This window comes from Charadrius vociferus, unplaced genomic scaffold, assembly GCF_000708025.1.
Source record: "Charadrius vociferus isolate BGI_N301 unplaced genomic scaffold, ASM70802v2 scaffold1, whole genome shotgun sequence".
Classification (NCBI taxonomy): domain Eukaryota; kingdom Metazoa; phylum Chordata; class Aves; order Charadriiformes; family Charadriidae; genus Charadrius; species Charadrius vociferus.
This window is the reverse complement of record NW_009647680.1, coordinates 5,424,950-5,444,539: the sequence shown is the minus strand read 5'-3', so window position 1 is coordinate 5,444,539 and position 19,590 is coordinate 5,424,950. Positions and strand designations below refer to the sequence as shown.

The window sequence follows — 19,590 nt, the reverse complement described above, 5'->3', positions numbered from 1 at the left end:
CTGGATTCTTCTCTTCTCCAGGCTGAACAACTCCAACTCTCTCAGCCTGTCTTCATAGGAGAGGTGTTCCAGCCCTCTGATCATCTTCGTGGCCCTCCTCTGGACTTGCTCCGACAGGTCCATGTCTTTCATGTGCTGAGGACTTATAGCAGCCTTCCAGTACCTAAAAGGGGCCTACAGGAAAGTTGGAAAGGAACTGTTTACTAGGGCCTGTTGCGATAGAAGGCTTTAAACTAAAAGAAGGAAGATTTAGATTAGATATTAGGACAAAATTCGTTACTCTGAGGGTGATGAAACACTGGCCCAGGTTACCCAGAGAGGTGGTAGATGCCCCATCCCTGGAAACGTTCAAGGCCAGGTTGCTGTGAGCAACCTGATCTAGTTGAAGATGTCCCTGCTCATGGCAGGGGATTTGGACTAGATGACCATTGAAGGTCCTTTCCAAGCCAAGCAATTCTTTGATTCAGTCTAGTGTTGGAGCTGAGTATAGCTGTGGGCTCAGGGCAGTGTTGCGCTGTTGTCCGGGCACTTGGTGGCTTCCTCAAGCCTGGACAGACCTGTTGTTTCTGTGTGTTGTTCCAGCGGCCCCTGGCCAGGCAGCAGAAACGTCCTCCATGGATCAGTTCCAGATGGGCTGGAGGGAAGTAGGAAGTCTTCCCACTGCAGGGACAGTGCAGGATGGAGGGATGGGTGCGTGTGCTCCTTCTCCCCAGTTTGGACCTGGAAATTTGAAGAGTTTGCTGCTCCCGAGGCCCGGGGGAGCACTGACTACGTGCAAGTGTGCTCGTATGTTCCTGGGCTGGCCAGAGTGGGCTTTCAGCTCTTATCTTTTATTCTATCTGGCAGCATTACTAATCAAAACCATTTTTGACAGTTGTCGTGTGCTTACGCGGGCTGGCTCGCAGCTGTTTTCTGTCCTTCTGCCGCGCGGTTGGAACGGAGGAAGGTTCTGGCTGCTTTTGGTGGGTCGTTTCTCAGGCGCAGAAACCTCTGCTCGGCGCTGGTGGTGCGGCAGCCTCGCTCGGACCTCCCTTGCCAGGCATTTCTGCCGAGGCAGAGGAGATTAAATGGCCTATTTCTCCAGTTTCCCATGCTGGCTGCTGGCCTGCGTTGTGGGTAATTTGGTTCATGAGCATTATACTGCCGGATTTAATTTTTTTTTTTTTTTTTTCCTGGCTTCCTGATATTTAGTTAATTGCAGTGTTGAGCTGTTCAATCCTTTCTGCAGAGAAAACCAGCGAAAGGTGAAAGTCAGTTACAGGCTGGGACCAGGAATCCCAAGTAAATACCAAGCATTTTTGGGGAGGGGGGTGGGAGGAGAACAGGTAGAGGAGAAGTCAGGAGAAGGAAAAAAAAAATAAATAATTATCATCATCTTGGAAAAAGTTACAAATACCACAACTGCGGGCTCCTGGGTTCAGGTTAAGAGACGTAAATACTAATGCTTTTATTTCATTGTGTTGGCAGCGCACAACGCCCGATGATTTTTGTGCTTGGTTCGTTTGCTGAGTGCGCGTTCTGCAGCTGTAGTTTTATGGCTCTTTTAAGGAGCGGCTGAGGTTCCCGAGCTGGTCCGCAGCAAGGGGGGGTCCCTGCTGTGGGGACGGAGAGAAGGCTAAATGCGAAGTCCGTCCCCATGATGTATGTTATCTTTTGGGTGTTGTGACCATCAGGGTAGGTTTAGGTAGGTGGTAGGGTGGAGGTAAATTAATTCATAAGAGCGTTCATTAATCCTGAAAGGGCAGATTTACTTCAATGGGCAAATGGGATTCGTTAGTGCAACAGAAATTGCGGTGAACTGATCAAATATTTGTATGTAAATTTGAACCTGTGTTTGCACGACAAATCTGCAAATATTCTAAGGAAGAAGCAAGACGTCACTCAAAAAGCACTACCTGTGCTGATAACTTTGTTACTTTTAATACTGGTTTGTTGATGCTGTGTTAGTGATGAGTTTTACAACCCCCCAAACATCTAGTTAGGGAGTCAATGAACATTTATTATTTGAGAAAGGAAAACCGTTTTCAGTTAGTACTTTTGCTGTCTAAGATGTAAAGCCAGGTGTGTGCTTTATCTGCTTTCTACCCTCTAATCTACAAGCTGCTCTTCCCTCCTCCCCCATAAATTAGAGCAGATTCGGCTCTTCTCTTGTGCATCCAGAGGTTCCACGAGGTAGTCCTGCCAGCTGGAAATCGCTGGGGCTTGTGAATACTGTGGGTATGTGTCCTTCTGTTCCTTATGTGCATCTTTATATTCATTTGGGGGAGGCAGCAAAACATGCTTTGTATAATAAATTGTATTATCCTTCAAATAAAGATGTACAAGTGTATAAGTAACCAGAGGAAAGGGAGATCAAATATTTGATGCAATATTTTCTCTGGCTGTTCACATTCCGAAAGCTGAAAATGGAAAAAAATTAAAGAAGTTTCAGAAAACAGGTGCAAAGCTATCACGGGCTCTGTAAAATATGCTTTATGGTGGGATTTAAATTGTTTAGTCTTTATAGACTTCATAGTTCAGTTGCTTTTATAGAAGGTAAAGGTAAGAAGGGATTTGATCTGCTAATGACTGAATGGAAAGAGCTTGTGTCTCACAGATGTCAGGTATGTACTGATCTACTCGTTGTACAAGGTTCAGATGGTTCAGTAGTGAGGGCAGAGACATTCAGACTCCTTTAAAAAAGTAAAAGACAGAGGTGCATGGAATTCACACCTGTAAAATGGAATGATTTAAACTTTTTTAATGGTTTTCCAGAAGATAAAGAGTCATGTTCTTAAAAGCATCAGTTCAACTTCAGTGTTGTATTTTAACATACTTTAAATATATTTTAAATTCATCAGACATATAGAATGGCAGTCAATTCTGTATTGGTATTGTTGTAATTTAATCATAAGCTGTAGCAATAAATAAGCTCATCAGTTAAGTTAAATCTGTCATCTGGAGTAAGATTTAGATGGAGAGGGTTGCCTTACACTTGAAACTTTGTGGACAGAAATTAGGAAAAAAAATTATTTCAGAACCTTCTCGTACATTTTGCTGTTCATTATTGCTTCTGGATCTCACCAGATCTCTTTTTTTTTTTTTTTTTCTTTTTTTTCAGCCCTTGTGCTTGTTTTCAAAAGCTGTGTGATGGTTGGCTAATAAGGGCTGTAACAATAGTTCATTTGCAATATGTAATAAAGTTGAAAAAATGTTATTGATCATTTTGGATAGACAGTCAAGAACCTTTTTTGAAGGTAATTTGCTTTTCTTGAAGAAACACTGTCATGGTTTGAGCAAATTTTACAGGCCTGAGCTGTCAGCCAGCTTTTGTAGCCAAGATCAGCAAACTTAATAGCAGTGAGAAAAAGTCTTTTTTGGTATTCTGTCCACTTTTATTCGTATAGCAAACTGCACCATTTTCATGTTAATTAAATCTGTAAATTGCTGTGAATGACTTCCAAAAATCTGTGCCTCTCAGGACATATCTTTAAACGGATTTTTTTTTTTTTTTTAATGCATGTTTAGAAGTAGGTGCCAAAATTTTTCAGGTGATTAGAAAGCATGCATTTCTAAATTAATTAATTTGCACTAGCAACCCCCTCTGCTGCTTGCATTTGGAGTTTTGCTTCCGTAAAACAGTAACTATTTTGGGGAAGTATTATAAGACCATTTTCTTGTTGCGAATACCTAGAAAATTCAAAACATCTGGAATCCGAAGTACTGATTTTCTTGCTGTTTTTCCTACAATTTCCACCAATAATGCACAATTATTTTCCACTTTAGTTCTGGTTCATACGAGTGGTTTCTCTTTTTTTTTTTAACCCACTTGCAAGGACTTTGAGCAGAAGCGACTGCTCTCTCGGAGGGGAACAGTTGGTCATCTTCGTCTGGAGATGCCATTAGAGCTCGCTCGGCGCTGCGGAGTGCTGAGACACACGAGGCTGCCGTTTCGCCTCACGTATAATGTAACGCAGCGTACATTCCTTACAGCGAGGAACAATTTTGGGATTCAGTAACTATCAGCTTGGCAACGCATTTATTTCACACTGAGATCACTAAAACCATCTGTTGATAATTTGCTTTCTTATGGGTCTCTGGCTCGCATCTCTGAATAGAAGTATCTAAAGTCATTGCCTGAGCCTGTAATGATTCTTATTTAAGGCTTATTCACAGTGAATTGAATGCAAATAAATCTTAAATTTTTACAGCTTCATAAAAAAATCTGATTATAATGAAACATTTAATGCTAACAGAGGCAGAAGCAGTTAAAAGTGATCGGAATTCCTAGTCAGCAGTTTTCTTTGGGAGCACTATTATTATTTCTTAAATGGATAGTCTTGTTTTTTTAATCGGTTATGCTGACACAATGATAAATATTTCCAATCAGCTGTATTTCATAGTCACAATTACACATCCTAACATAAAATACAAGATTATTTTAATATTTTCAGCATTAAAAAGTGACGTGATTTATACTGTTTTTTTAAATTACAAAGCAATAAATGTAATTGTATGCAAAAACTTGACATTTAGTGGACAAATGTCTTATATAAATATATGCAAGAATTTTGGAAGTTATGTTAAGGATTGAGAAGGGCTGACATTACAACCAGGTAATTAAACTTATTCTAAATGGCGTGTAACTGTGGGTGTCTCTGCTCAAGGCTGCTGTGAATTGTGAACAAAAGGAGCTATGACAGCTGTTCGGTGGGGATAGAAGGGCAGTTTTGACCCGATACCTAAAAGTTTGCTAAAATTATCTAATAGAAATCTACTGCTGAAGAAGTCCAAAAAATTATTTTATGAGGTAGCCTGTGTTGAAAGATAGATTAATTTGTGACAGAGCAGTAGTCTGCATGTTTTTATCATATTTATCCAATTAAATAAACAAACTTCCCATTTCAGTGTACTTAATACGCTTTAAAAAATTATTTAAGGTTGTGATGTTTGTGTGCAATGGAGTTAAACTTCATCAATATAAAACCAAGTTGTATGAGAATATTATACAGCATGAATATTGAGTATTATTTTACTTACAACTTTGCTAGATTTGAAGGTAAAAATCAAGAATATACCAGGCGAGATGTGTTAAATAAACTGGATTTTTAGTCAAAGTAGATTTGATATCTTGTAGGGATCCTTTTTCCTATCAGCGAGATATTATCACATACAGAATTTCAGAACATATACAAGTTGTGTGAGCATCTTGTTCTTTTATCATTACTGCTGTGGGATTCTTCATTCAGGCAGTTTTTTTTCCCTCTATTCTTTATGGAGCATTAAGTACAACGGAGTATGTCTTTAACATTTCAAAAAATATAGAGTTTTTTTGTAAATTTAGATTTTAAATTTCTCCACCCCGTGCTTATTTGTCCATATTCAACCTGTACAGCTTGAATGCCAGCAGGATACTCTGTGTTTCAGGATTTCAGTGTGGCTTGCCTTGTCATAGCTAGAAACTGCAGAAGAAAGGATGGACTTCCACTTGACTGGCACGAACCATTTCCACCAGTTATAGAGAATTTGGGGAATTGGGCTGTGCTTGTTCAGGAAGTACAGGGAATTTGCAGGTCATCTGTAAATTGTATTTTTTCGTGGACTTGTCACTGAAAACATTGTTGTGAAATAGTGGAACAGGCTGATCGGAGAGGTGGTTGGGTCTCCATCCTTAGAGATGCTGAAAACCTGCCTGAACAAGCTCTGGACAGCCTGCTCCAAGGGGCCCTGAGTGGGACCAGATGACCCAGGTGGTCTCTGCCAAATGATTCTATTTGTACCTGTGTTTGCAGGGCAGAAAGGAAAAAGATGGAAATTGAAGACAGTGTGAGAGTTTTTTCCAAAACAGAAGTGTTACAGATAAATTCAGATTTGAAGACTGGTCAAACTCACCCAGCCTGATGGCTTTTATTATTAGTCTGTGTGATGTGATAGTTTTTTGAAGGTGTTAATTTCTAAACGGTTTCATCTTGTTCTTCTATGTAAGACATTGCTTTATTGGAATCTCAGCGCGTTGTTTACAGTTCATTTTCTTTGTAGAAAGGATTCAAACTTGAAATGTTTTCTACTAATGCCCACCTCCTTCATCTTACGTTACACCAACAGTAAGCTCGGGTCTGTTTACTCCTTTGAAAGATGATCTCCTTTAAACATCCTCTTGGATTTTACATACCTAAAAATCCAATAACTTTTCCTCCAGCCTTGTCATTGTCAGTCCATGAATAGGGCGCCTCATGCCCCCCATGCTGTTTGGGTAGGAAGCTGTGATTGCGGGGCTAATCTTCTTAGTGATACTCAGCACATGAAGGGTGGCGCCTGTAGGAGGACATCTATGGTGCTGGATTTGCTGTTGCTGTGATTTTTCCTTCTTTCTGAATGGTTTTGACATCTGGCATTAGCGATGTGAGTACAAGTGTATTAAGAGAGATCTTTTACTAGTAGATGTGAAAAGAGCCACACACCCCAGTGGTTTTCAAAAGAAACAACAGCAGCTTAGCCGTACTGACAGAATGCTCAATTCGGTTGAAACATCCTTAAAAATGTTGGTGAAAGAAACCAATTTTGGGAAATACAAAAGGTTGTATGAGGTTCACTTCATGTCTCAAAGAAGAGAGGTTTGAGAAGAAGAATCGCACCGGGGCATTGCCCTGCATCATCGCGGGTGTAAACGAAGTTATACAATTTGCAGTCCAATGTTCTGGAGCCCACACATTCAGCTACAGATGGGGGGGGAAACATAAGGTGATTAAAAGCTCTTTTACAATATTCTTTTCTGCAAGCAATTATTTAGAGAAGGGTAAATGCCACTTAATCTGTATGTAGGAACACTAAGGAGTTAATCTCCAGAGATGTCTTTGATATTACATTTGTTGAGATAGAGCTGTCTTGAGGTCGTGTGGCCCAACCCCAGCAAGTCTTGCAGTCACGTAAGCATTGAGCTGCTTAGTCTTTAAATCACTGTATAGAAAGACAGTCAGCTACTGCAGCTACATTTATTTATAAACTTTCTAAACATTTTTTTTTCAAACAGCCTCTTAATTACTTTTTAGTACAGATCCTTAAATGTTAGAATATTTTTTTTATTAGAAGCAGATATTAAAAACATGTTTCGTTGCAGCTGAAGTTGAAACCGGCTTCGCTACTTGCTATGGAAACAAGTCTTTAAAACAAATCTGTTGTGTATGCTGTTGTGCCAATCCATGTTTTTATGTAACCAGGGAATTTTTTTCATGCCTTTTTGCAACCAGCTTGTAGAAAGAAATGTGATACAGAACCTATGCTTTTTCTCTATTATAGCCTGAATTAAGAGTCGGTAATCTATGTTTATGTCAGAAGTATGTGTTAATTGTCCCACTGGATTAAAGAAAGGATGGGACAACTAACACAGAAAGGTATGCAACCTAACTAAAGATTAACCTAATTAAAGATTTCCCCAAAGTTCTGTTCCCTGTCATTTGCACATGAGAATGTTGTGGTTTGTAATGCCACCGTTATTAAGAGTTAGGAGGGGCTCAGGTGCTTTTAGGAAGAGTTGCATCATACTCTTGGTTTTGATACTTGTTCATTAATTTAAGTGTATAATATTAAACAGCAATCGTTAAAATTAATTAGTTTCATGAATTGTAAAATACCATCCAGCTATTTTTCCCCTTAGTGTCCCGCTTTTACCTGCCAGCCTGTAGAAGCCCATGATCTGGGGCTGAGCATCCCTGACCTGAACGAAGAGTCTCGTGTCACTGCTGCCGTGTGGCGGGAGGTACCGCGCACTGTTCAGGTGGTCACTTATGCTGACACCAAACTCCTCCATAGAACTCTCACCTCGCAATAATCCTTCCCCTAACCTGTGCGGATTGTTCTAGATAACTGGCTGAAGTGATTCAGTTATAAGAAGGGTGCTAAAAGTAGCTGGCACTTTGAAAAATGTTACAAAAATTGCAACAAATCTTCATGAGCTGGATTGTCTGTTTTTTAAATAACTAATTTGTCTGTGTGTTTCTTGATGCAGGCCACAGAAACGTTGTTCCGAATGGCAGTAGCAAGAGGAGCTATTACACCTTTAAGACATGGAGAAGTAAGGCGAAATATATCTTTTTCTTTTTTTTTTTTTTTTTTGGCACATGTGGTATAATGCTTTATTAATGTAATGCTTTATAAATTCCTGAGAGACATATTGTCTTCAGGTAGGTGAGGAGGGCTGAACTATATATAACTTGCATACCTATGTTAGAGGTTTTTTTAAAGGAGACCAAGAATTGAAATCCTGCCCAGTGGGATGTTAAGTATTTTTCAAAAAACACTCTATTTTTCTCTTTGCCTGAATCGTAATTTAGCCTTATAATAGAAGTGAGTCGCAACAGTGTCCTTTTGGCCAGGTAATTTTTCACTTGGTTTTGCCAATAAAAAATTACAGAAACTAAAGAAATTCATATGAGATTGATTGTTGTTATTGGGTAGCTGTGGAGAGGTTACTTCATCCATTGTCTGTTCCTTTCAAGAAATAGTAAATTCAGGTAGTATATGAAGTATTACTACATTAATTATTCTAAAGAGGATAAATGTATTTGAATATTGTGTTACTCATACATAGTTCTGTTGATGGCGAACATTTCTTTCCTTCTTTGTGTGGCTTTGTGTCAGGTAAAAGTTGTTCTGAACACTGCTGATTAAATGTCTCCAATATAAAGTGGTGGAATTTATGCTTAGGTTTGATTTCATTTAAAAAAACCCCAACAAACTACGGTTGGTCATGACAGTGGAAATGAGAACTGATCTGGGCATTGCCACAGCTGGATGCTACAGTATGTTGGGTTTTAAATGTAGAAACCTCAGTGTTTTTTGTGGAAATCTCATTTTGATCAAATTCTTTGGTAACTTTATGAAAAATTCATACAGTAGACACAGCATTCAATCTGGAATCTAGACCTACCCTGCAATCTCAGCTGTGCTGTAAAAGGTTCCTTATGCTGATGAAGTTGCCTCAATTTCCCTTTTGCAATAAAGTAATAATTTTTCCATCGGTATCTGAAGATGTCCCTGAGATTCCTTCTCCTGCCATTGTCCATAGTTTTAGCTTTTCTGAATATGGATCCTCTATACTTTTTATGTACTGCTCTTCATTGTTTTCTACAGAAGAGTGTAATGCGATTTCCAGAAGTCTTAGTTACGGACTATGTACAACCCTTCCAAATTCTCTCTGTTTAGGTTTTTGTCAGTGAGGGGTACTTAATTGTCTGTGTTTCAATGACCATGGTTCCCAGAGAGTTTGTGGAATCTCCATCCTTGTAGTTACCAGGCGAATGGTGTGAATTATGGAAAAATCAAATGATATATATATATTTTTTTAAGTGTAACTAACTATACTGTGCAATGCAAAATACTGGGACGATTGCTGACATAATGATCTCTGTTGTGAACAATATCAGTAATTCTGTATCTGATATGTCTTATGTTGAGCCAGTTCCGCTCACTGATGTGGGAGAAAACATATCTTTTTTTTTCTTCAGATATTCCCTCTGATCTTTTATCAATTAAACCGCCTCAAGGGCTAGAGAGAACCAGATGAGAAGCAGCAAGATAAGTGGTGAGAGGATGTAGCCATGGTTCTAAGAGAGGAACTGGGCGAAAATGCATTTATTTGATGATGGTGAACTTTACATTGGCGTAATGTGTCCTGTGACACGCTTTCCGAGGTATTCCCTGGGCTTCAGTGGAAATGCAGTGAATGCTAAGCGAGATAATTTATAGATAAAACATGAAAGAATTGTTCAGAGTTGGCTTTTTGTGTAAGAAGGCAGCAGGAGAAATAAAACCACCCTTTTTCTGTCTTATATTTTTAGCAGGGTATATGCTGGGGGAAAAAATGTTTTCACACAAGGAAGATCTTTTCATTAAATTCCATTGTGGAATTATAATTTATTTAGTCTGAAAATGAGGAATGACCTTAATCAAATTAAATTAATTTTTCCAGAAGAAACATATAATTATCAAGAGTCGTATTAACATTTTTTTAGCTCTTCCAAGAAATTGCTAAATGTTTGCACTGTGTGCAAGTAGAAAGGGAGCCAGAAAAAAAATTGAATATGAACTAAAGTTGACTGTATTCTGTTTGAGAAGTGCGAACTTGGCAGTGATAGTCAAAGCAGAGCAACTTGTTTATTGGAAATTCCAAACTATGGAGGCAGAATTCCAAATGTGCAAAAGTGCTGTTCAGCTTTCAGAATGATACTTAAAAATGTAACCGCAATTAACATTTATGAAGGGGTAAAACTGTTCGATACTAGAAGGCAAAAATTGTGTAAATACTTATTTGTTTTAAATTCATAAATTAAAAAAAAAAGACAATATTCTGTCTGCACTGCTGAAGAGATTAATGCGCAAACACTCATTCTATATGGGCGAAACAGGGTTAATGAAAAACTATCCATTATAATCCAGCTGTCATCACCAGGTGGATTTATGATTTACAAGACTGAATATCTATGGGAAATCCCTTTTCTTCTTCTTCCAACCTTTCCCTATTCATTGGGACTCATCAAGTCTTTACGCATATAGAATTTTAATTTTTTCTTTATTATTCTTGAAGAAATTGAAAAATGAAGTTGTACTGGTTTTTTGACTTTTGCATGTCGTTTGTATAATTACCGTTGAGAATTTAGAAAAGCATACTGCCAAAAGTAGCAATCAAATTAGAGTACATAGTGCTAATTATTATTTAACTGTGGGATATAGATCATAAAGGTACCTGAAGAATCTTCTCAGAAGTTCTCTTGCTCTTGGTTGAAGTGTAGTAGTATCCATGGGAGGGAATCAAACATAGAAGCATAATTCATTTTCAGCATTAAATACGTTGTTTTTCATGTTAATTAGTTATTTCTGTCAGTTGCTTTGTTTTAGGGGCAGAGAGTGAGGTAGAGCCCTGTAGAGTTTATTTGTTTCTGGTAGCACTTGTAGCTTGTTCCCAAATGATCCCAAAGTTGAATGAGCAGATGTGGTCACACCAAATTCGTGGTTGCACTTGAGTACAGAAGTCTTAGGGTGCGTTTTATTAATGTCGCAAGGTTTGGAGTTGGTGATGGGCAGAGCTGAGAGCTGTGCATTCAGGGTGCCTGGACCTGACCCCGCCGAGAGTGCTTCTCCAGCTGTTTCTTCTGCTTCTGGTCTTCATGCAGCAGGATAAGATCTGCTGCCATCTGTTCCTCACGCCGTTCAGCCTTTTCCAGACAGAGCTGCCATCGTCGTGGGCACTGGCTGATGTGGCAGCAGTGATGGAGGTGAGGAAACGAGAGCAGCTACAGCGTGCCTGCTGAAGAGGGCGAGAAGGGCAATAGGAGGAGGGTAGTGCTTCAGAATTGACTGTTCCTGCTTTCCAGTTCTGCATCTGATTGAGGCCTTCCAGTACTTAAAGGGGGCCTACAGGAGAGCTGGGGAGGGACTTTTTACTAGGGCGTGTAGTGATAGGACAAGGGGAAATGGCTTTAAACTGGAAGAGGGGAGATTTAGATCAGATAACAGGAAGAAATTTTTCACTCTGAGGGTGGTGAGGCACTGGCCCAGGTTGCCCAGAGAAGCTGTGGCTGCCCCATCCCTGGAGGTGTTCAAGGCCAGGCTGGATGGGGCTTTGAGCAACCTGGTCTAGTGGGAGGTGTCCCTGCCCATGGCAGGGGGTTTGGACTAGATGATCTTTAAGATCCCTTCCAACCTAACCCATTCTATGATTCTGTGATCTCCTGGAGCTTCTGCTAGTTGTGTGCTCAAGCCCCAGGGGGGACTGCCAGGAGAAGTAAGGGTCGGCAGCAGTGGCTATGAGAAATTGCATGGTAGGAGGATGGAATACATTTGACACAGGCTAAGATGAAGTTCAATGGCTATACAAAGAGATAAAACTTCCCTAATTTTAATTGGAAGTGACCAATTTTATTCACATTGAGCAAGTGATCTACCAAAACCAGTGGCTCACATGAGATTCGTACATGATGTGGGGATACTGAACAAGAAGGAGGGATCTGATTAGGAGAATTAGCTTGCGGGACTGATGTTCTCAATCCATGTAGAGGAGGGAAACAAATGCACCCAGAGCAGGAGGATACACAGAGAGTTTGGAACCCTTAATGGAAAAAGTACTATTAACTAAGTAGGCTGACATGGACTGCAGAGATATAATGGCAGAGGCACGATTCCCAGAGAGCTGGAACTCCTATCAGCCACGCATGAGCTCTGTGGATGTTAATTCGTTTCTTGTAACATTTTTATGAATCTGTGAACTGTCTTAATCTCTTTTCACCTGAAAAATGCTGGGACTTCCGAGTGGAAGAATTCAGGCACCTGTCTTTAGAGTTCATTAAGTCTATCAGGAAAAAACCCATTGCTGCCTCAGCGCTGCGAAGGGTCATGCCCCACAGATTGTGCTCTTCTGGCTGAAGTCTTAAGGCACACGGGGAACCTTCAGTGTTATGGAAGTTTTGGAATCTTTGTGTAGTGTCTTGTGATGGCAAAGACAGGAAAAAATTAATTTTGCAGAAGAGAAAGACTTGCATAGGAGAGTCAGAGCAAAAAAAGAGCTTAGGCTGTATGATAGGCTCCGTTTTATAATGCCTGCAACAGCTGAGACGTTTTGAAGAGGCTTCAAAGAAAGGAACGGAGTCTTCAGTCTGTGGCATTACAATAGAATGCCATTTGTTTAGGATATTTGGTGGGGTTTTCCCCTCAGTTATACAAAAGCCTTTGTTCATGAAACGCTGTCTATAGCTACCCATAGCTGTCCAAGGCTCTGATGGATACAACGCTGTAAGAAAGAGGCAGAGGCTGAACGGTGTGTTGGGTCTCTCCTTCTCAGCCTATTTAGTTAATTTCTAGGCAAGTTAATGACCAACCTCCGACTGGAATTTATGTCGATTTGCTGGCGCTGACTCCTGGTGCCTTTGAGAATAACCAGTTCTATTTTTCCATATGGAAAAATGGACAAAGTTCAACGAATGCCCACCCGCATCGCGTGTCTCCTGTCTTGGAGATACAGCAGTGCGCAGCTTACAGGGCGCTCTCAAACCAGTGCCCTCATAGATAATGAGCCTGGAACATTCTTTGCTATAACAATACCCTTGTCAATCAAATTTGAAGTATAAATAGATAAAAAAATGTAAGTAATTATTGTACTTTCCAGCCTAAAATGGCTTATGGCCTTACGGTATAATACGTGTAATGATATCCATTGCTATGGCAGTAGATGCTCATGCTTGAAAGTGTACTTTGTTGTAAGAAGACACGTCTTTGCTTTTGTTTAAAGCTACGGTTAATAGATTTCAAAACTAAATTTTCCATTCGGTGTGTTTTCTGTGAGGTAAATAATGTGAAGTGCAAAGCTTTATGAATTTAGCCCAGATATCTGTAAAATGTAACTTTTGTGGATTTTTTTATTCATAGTAAGTACCGATGTTACACATGTGATTAAAGTTTTAGGTGAAAGTTAAACAAGGGGATTAGTAAGGATCTTTAAAATGCAATTTCTTTTATATTTTTACAAGCAAACGCATAAAAGTGGAAACAGCAGTATATGAAGTACTTCTTCATGCAGCAGTTCTGTTAGTTCTGCAGACTTTGTCCTCTGCTGTCGTGTTTGTGGTTGTGACAGACAGAAGATGACACGGTCCGAGTGCCACCTGCGTGCCTTGGGTTCCAGCTTTAGAACAAGCACAGGAACAACGCTCGAGATAACATCGGTTTGTTTTGCTCTGAAAGCTTAGTAACAGCTTAGTAACAGCAGTGCCATTGTTTTCAAATGAGCAATTCTTATGTTTTTGGGGTAAAATGCTTGTTTTGATAATTCTTGCTCAACAGAGTATTCTTTCTTTAGAAATCAAAACCATAGGCTACTTTGTTATACGCGGTGATGTATATATATTTCAGAATAATGCTATTAAAGTAAATAATAAATTTTAAAATGTTATTAAAAGCATATGTTATTAAAGCAAATGTTATTAAAAACGTAAAGTTATGTAAAAGCATTCGTTTCCTGCATTTGTGGGTTGCACTAAATGATAAATAGTAGATCACAAAATTCACTAGTCACTGAAGTTACATTTCTTCAATTTCTTCAAAGAGACAATTTTGTCTCTTTGTTATATGTATGCATATGTCTATGCATGCATATATTTATCTGTAGGTTCTTCTTAACTGTGAAATTTAATCTTGTATTGATTTTAAGAAAGGAATTTCAAGCTAGGAAAGGAGGGGACGATGTTAAAGTGACACTGCTGCTAGCTCAAAGTTCCTCACCCTGTTTCTTCTTCCCATCCACCGTGTCACAGCAGAGCGCAGTGTAGAGTCCTGCAAACTCGGATGTGGAATTAAGTCATGTAGACAAGAACCTTTTTTTATTAATAGCAATAACGGTAATAATTTTTTTCATAAGAAGGGATGTTCTAATTTTACTTGCTGCTGGAGCAGTTCAAAAGACATCTTAGGACACCTCAGTCGTATTTAGTTATGTACTATAAACATGCCATGGAACAAAGTATTCATTTGAATGATGATCTCTTTTCCATATAAAGGGGTTTATTCTAGAAATTACCAAATTCTACATTTGATTTTTTAGTTTTGGGGTCTGTCACAATTATATTTCTGCTTGTGTCTTTGGCCAGCTTCATTTGTAATACATGAAACGCAGGAAGACTTCATAACCAATAACATTGTAGGTTCTGAAGAAATACCGTGAATCGCTTGTGATTAATTTTCGTTTAAATAAAATTGCTGTGGGCACACTGTTTCTTGTGATTTCAGCTCGGGGGCACAGAAGGCCTAATCGCTTACAGGCGCGTTAGAAACCGAATGGCGATGGGATAACGGACATCTGATCCCCTTCGCCCTCGTGCCTTCCTACCACAAAGATGTCTTTATTACCCGGGGTTCAAAAGTGCTGCTCTCACAGACTACCCCAACATCTCTGGTTTCCACGCTTTTTTCTTCAATACTTTGTTACTGTCATGTTAATATGTGAGGAAAGATGTTTTCTCAGACTTACATAAATTGTACAGCGGTAGAGACACTGTAGTTACGGTCCTGAAGGCTCTCTGCTTTTCATGCCTTCTGTCTTTAGCCAAGGACACGTTTAAAAATCAGCACCGGTGGTCAAAATGAGCCGTGTTTGTTCTCATTGAAATGATAATGCTTCCTACCAAACCCTGTTTGACAGTACAGGAGAAATCTGGTTTGGTACAACGAAACTTAAATTTTTGTAAGGCCACGTCACAACATTCATGGGCTTTTTCTGCCTTCAAAGCAGGATCGTCAGTCCGTTGGATCTTATCCTGTGGGTTTTTTTCCTCCTGGTTAACGGTTGCTAGTACACAGAAAAATGTGGATTTTTTTTAATTTAGTATGTTGCAAAACAGCGCCAATTTAATTTAACCAAACCGTATTTTCTGAATATGTGGTGTAAGATCCAAAGTGCCAGTCAGTTTCAGTATTGATTTCTCTTATCGTTAACCTTTTATTTTTGAAGGGTATTTGCAAGACTAAAATGAAGGAGTTGTCTGAGTCCCTTTTCCTCTAAAGGGAGGTCTCTGTCCCCAGGAGAATAATCAGTACTTTTGATTTTTAGCTTTTGCAAAAGAAATGTGGGGTTTTGTTTTTTTTTTTAAAGTATCTTAGATCAGTGTTCTGAAACATCAAAGAAAAACCCCTTTAAATTATTGACATACATCATTACAGCTTTCTGTTTAGTGAAGTCTTTTTCGGAAGTAGTATTGAGCCTGTGTTTTACAAATCCTTGTAAAGGAGCAGCAAATGGATAAAACGTATCCATAAGAACAGAACTGTTTTATAGTCTACCTACTTAAGGTTTGGGTTCGGGATATGTCTCAGAAGTATGTAAAAATAGTGCTGGTATCTGGAAAATCCTTCTGGCAGGTCCCAATGGGGAACAGTTCAAAGGTAATTTAATTGCTGAAGACTGGCATACCTTATCTATACTATCTGGAAGTAAGCCAAAAGTAAATAATTCTTCTGATTAAATGCAGTGAAAACTGAAGCTTGATTAGAGAGAGAGAGAGAGAGAGAGAGAGAGAGAGAGAGAGAGAGAATGCCATTGCTCCCTGGGGAGGAAAACCACCAGATTACCTTTGAGGTGTTCCAGTGTATGGTGTTCGAGTGATGTTTTTGCCATGTATTCAGTTGTGTTAAGGTGCTACTGGTCTAGCTTGCCCTGGATTATCCTTTTTATGTGGTTTATAGGATTTTAATTCATTCTGAATCCCGAAGAGGAAAGTGAATTTGACTCAAAACCTGAGTTGAATATGAAGAACTTTTCTGCTCTTTTAAGACGCAATTTGCCTAAGTGTATTTAGTTTCTTACTAAAAATCACTGTGAGCCATGGAAAAAAATACTGACCTACTCCAAATAATTTTAAAGTGGAGTAGTGGGATTCGTAGGTTAGGGAATGTGGAAAATGAATACACCATAGAAATCGGGTATGGTGTAAATTTAAGGTAGAAATATATGAAAATAGGAGGGTGGCTGCATGTTCCAGAATATGGAGAGTAACCACGGAGGAAAGATAACATACGTTTGGAAACTTAGAGAACTTATCATTTCACTTCTGTTTTGAAAGTTAACTAGGTGATTCATGCTTTGTATTTTTGGTTTAAATGTATGGGAAGTATAGTCTGTCTATTTTTCATAGAGTGGAACAATGGGATTTAGTACTTAAACTTTTGACATGGCATGCTATTCGTTATTTTTATTATAAAGTGGTTGGGTTTTTTTTTAATACAGGCTGACGGTGTATATTTATTTTAGGATAATCATAACTCCTCCTTTGTGAAGTGAAACACAGGGCTAAAAAGTAAATTGAATTATGCTCAAAAGTATTTGCTGGGTATCTTCCACCAAGAGGTTTTTGAGAAGGAGTAAAGTAAGGAGGGAATTACCTATTTTAAAGACTTCTTTTCTTTGTAATACCTTGCCTTTATTTTCCAGATTTCTTATTCTTTTTCATCAGCAAAACAGTGAGTGCATGGCAAATGCAGACAATATAAAAATTATGGCAACAAAACTAAATGTGAGGAAATATATTTACTTCCCAATCTAGTTTTTGGTTTAACATGACTTTGAGTGGTTCAAAAATATAGTACTGGGAAGTATATGAGATTGTTTTCTTAAGGTAGTTGTTGTTCTTAATTTCTTTCTCATTAAAAAATGTAGTTAGTGATTGTAATTTCAAATATAGAAATTTCTTTTCTCTAACCTGGCAGCATTTTTATAATAACTATTCAGATTGTAGTCTGTATGTTATGGCCTTGGAATGAAACTGTCGTCTTGCTTAATACTTAAAACTTGCCCCCAAAGACAGGGTCTGGCCACACCGTTGTTCTGCCAGAGCAAAGTTAATCTGTAGGGAGAATTTTACTTCTGTGCATGAGGAAAGGCAGAATAGGTATTACTGGAGGGTGGTACTTGAGTAGTGCTTCTTTCTCACTTTGGGGTTGTTGATGCGAATGTTATACTAATGCATTCATATAGTTGAAGAAACAGGCAACTGTAAAGAGCTATTTGAGCTGATAAAGCTAAGAATCTGGTCATATTCCTGTACGCATTTAAGAATGCTAAATACATCCTAAAGATGTAATTAAAGCATACGCTCAACTGATCTTCAGTTTCCGTGCAAATTGTTTGACTCAAGTTGGAATAATAGTCTCGCCAGTGTATGAATGCGTTGTCATTTTCTCTAACACTTTACAACAGGAATATATGCATGTCAATTAACTCATTGCTTATACTGTATGTAGAGGCACTTTGAAGAAAGGATATTTTAACGTCAGTGTAAACATTTACATTCAATGATTTCCAACGAATGAAATTTAATATTCCTTTAGGAAGACAATGCAAATGTAAAAAATCACGTTACAGGGATTGTCAGTGTTTCCTGATTGCTCTTTAGAATTATCATTGAATGCAATTATTTAAATAACGTCCTCTTATTTCTGTGGCAGATGTAGGAGTGGCTCATGACTATTCTCGAAAGCCCAGTTGATGGGACAAATCAGTTTGACGAAGCAAATACCAAGATAGATTGCATTCACTGAGGAGTTGAGATCAATTTTGGACTTCGCATCATAGGCTTTTTCCTCTGGTCAGGTGACTGGGGATGAAAGGAAATCACCGTATTTCTTCTTGTCCAGTCATTTTTAATATTCTCATTCATTCTGCTGTTCCAAGTTATTTTTTGTTCCTTATCTGTATGTTAGACTTGTTAATATATCTTTGATCATGCACAAACAAAAAAAAATGCATAAACAAACAATAGTAGTCGTCTTTAGTAAACTGTAATTGTCCTGTGTATAGACAGGTTGCATAAACCTAAGTGCAATTTGAAATGCATTATTTGGGTTTCTAAAATGAGGATGAATGTGCTACAGGCAGCAAGAAAGCTCTTTCTGTTTCCTTTTTGATGTTCGAAGTTTGATGAAAATCATACAAATAATAGTTTATATTTCCTTATTGATGTGCAATTTTAGATTGTAGCTGGTGAACTGATAAGAAGTGAAAAAAAATGAAAAGAAAGAAAGGGAGAGATACAGAACAGAATGAATGAAATAAGTAGTAATAACTAATATTTCTCCCGTGAGATCCTTGTAGTCAAGCAGTTGAAGTGTGAGCTGGATGAGCAGTGAGGTGGGTTGAAAACTGGTGGAACAGCCGGGCCGAAGAGATAGTGATCAGTGGCAAGGTTTTGCTGGAAGCCAGTAACTAGCAGTGTACCCCAGGGGTCAACACTGAGTCCGGTCCCGTTCAACGTCTTCATTAATGATCTGGATGAGGGGACAGAGTTGTACCCTCTGCAAGTTTGCTGATGACACCAACCTGGGAGGAGTGACTGATACACGAGAAGGTTGTGCTGTCATCCAGAGGGACCTTGACTGGATGGAGAAATGGGTTGACAGGGACCACATGAAGTTCAAGAAGTGCAGAGTCCTGCACCTGGTGTGGAACAACCCCAGGTACCAACATGTTGGACCATGCAGCTGGAAAGCAGCTTGGCAGAAGAGGACCTGGGGGTCCTGGTAGACACCATGTTGAACATGAGCCAGCTGCATGAGCACTTACTGCAAAGAAGGCCAATGGTATCCTGGGCTGCATTAGAGAAAGTATTGCCAGCAGGATGAGGAATGTGATCCTTCCCTTCTACTCAGCACTGGTGAGGCTACACTTTGAGTTTTGTGTCCACTTCTGGGGTCCTCAGTACAAGAGAGACAAGGGCATACTGGAAGGAGTCCAATGAGGGGCCACAAAGGTGATAAAGGGCCTGGAGCACCTCTCCTTTGAGGAAAGGCTGAGAGAGCTGGGACTGTTCAACCTAGAGAAGACTTGGGGGGGAATGTGTGGAATCTTGTCAATGTATATAAATACCTGAAGGGAGAGAGCAAAAAAGATGGGAGTCGAACTCTCTTTAGTGGTGCCCAGTGACAGGCAATGCTAGAGCAGGAAGGTTGGACAAGGTTGCAGAATCACAGAATGGTCAGGGTTGGAAGGGACCTTTGGAGATCGTCTAGTCCAACCCCCCTGCCAGAGCAGGGGCACCTACAGCAGTTCCACAGGACGGCGTCCAGGCGGGTTTGGAA

The 19,590-nt window shown here is 39.3% G+C and overlaps 1 protein-coding gene across 1 annotated transcript in view; it reads left to right on the top strand.

Moving 5' to 3' along the window:
• The window catches only part of TMEM135 (transmembrane protein 135), a 189,484-nt gene that overhangs the window by 61,296 nt on the left and 108,598 nt on the right, over positions 1-19,590 (top strand). The window contains exon 5 of the mRNA XM_009881247.1: positions 7,985-8,051. Within this exon, the coding sequence (XP_009879549.1) occupies positions 7,985-8,051 (67 nt within the window). The remainder of the gene's footprint in view (positions 1-7,984; positions 8,052-19,590) is intronic.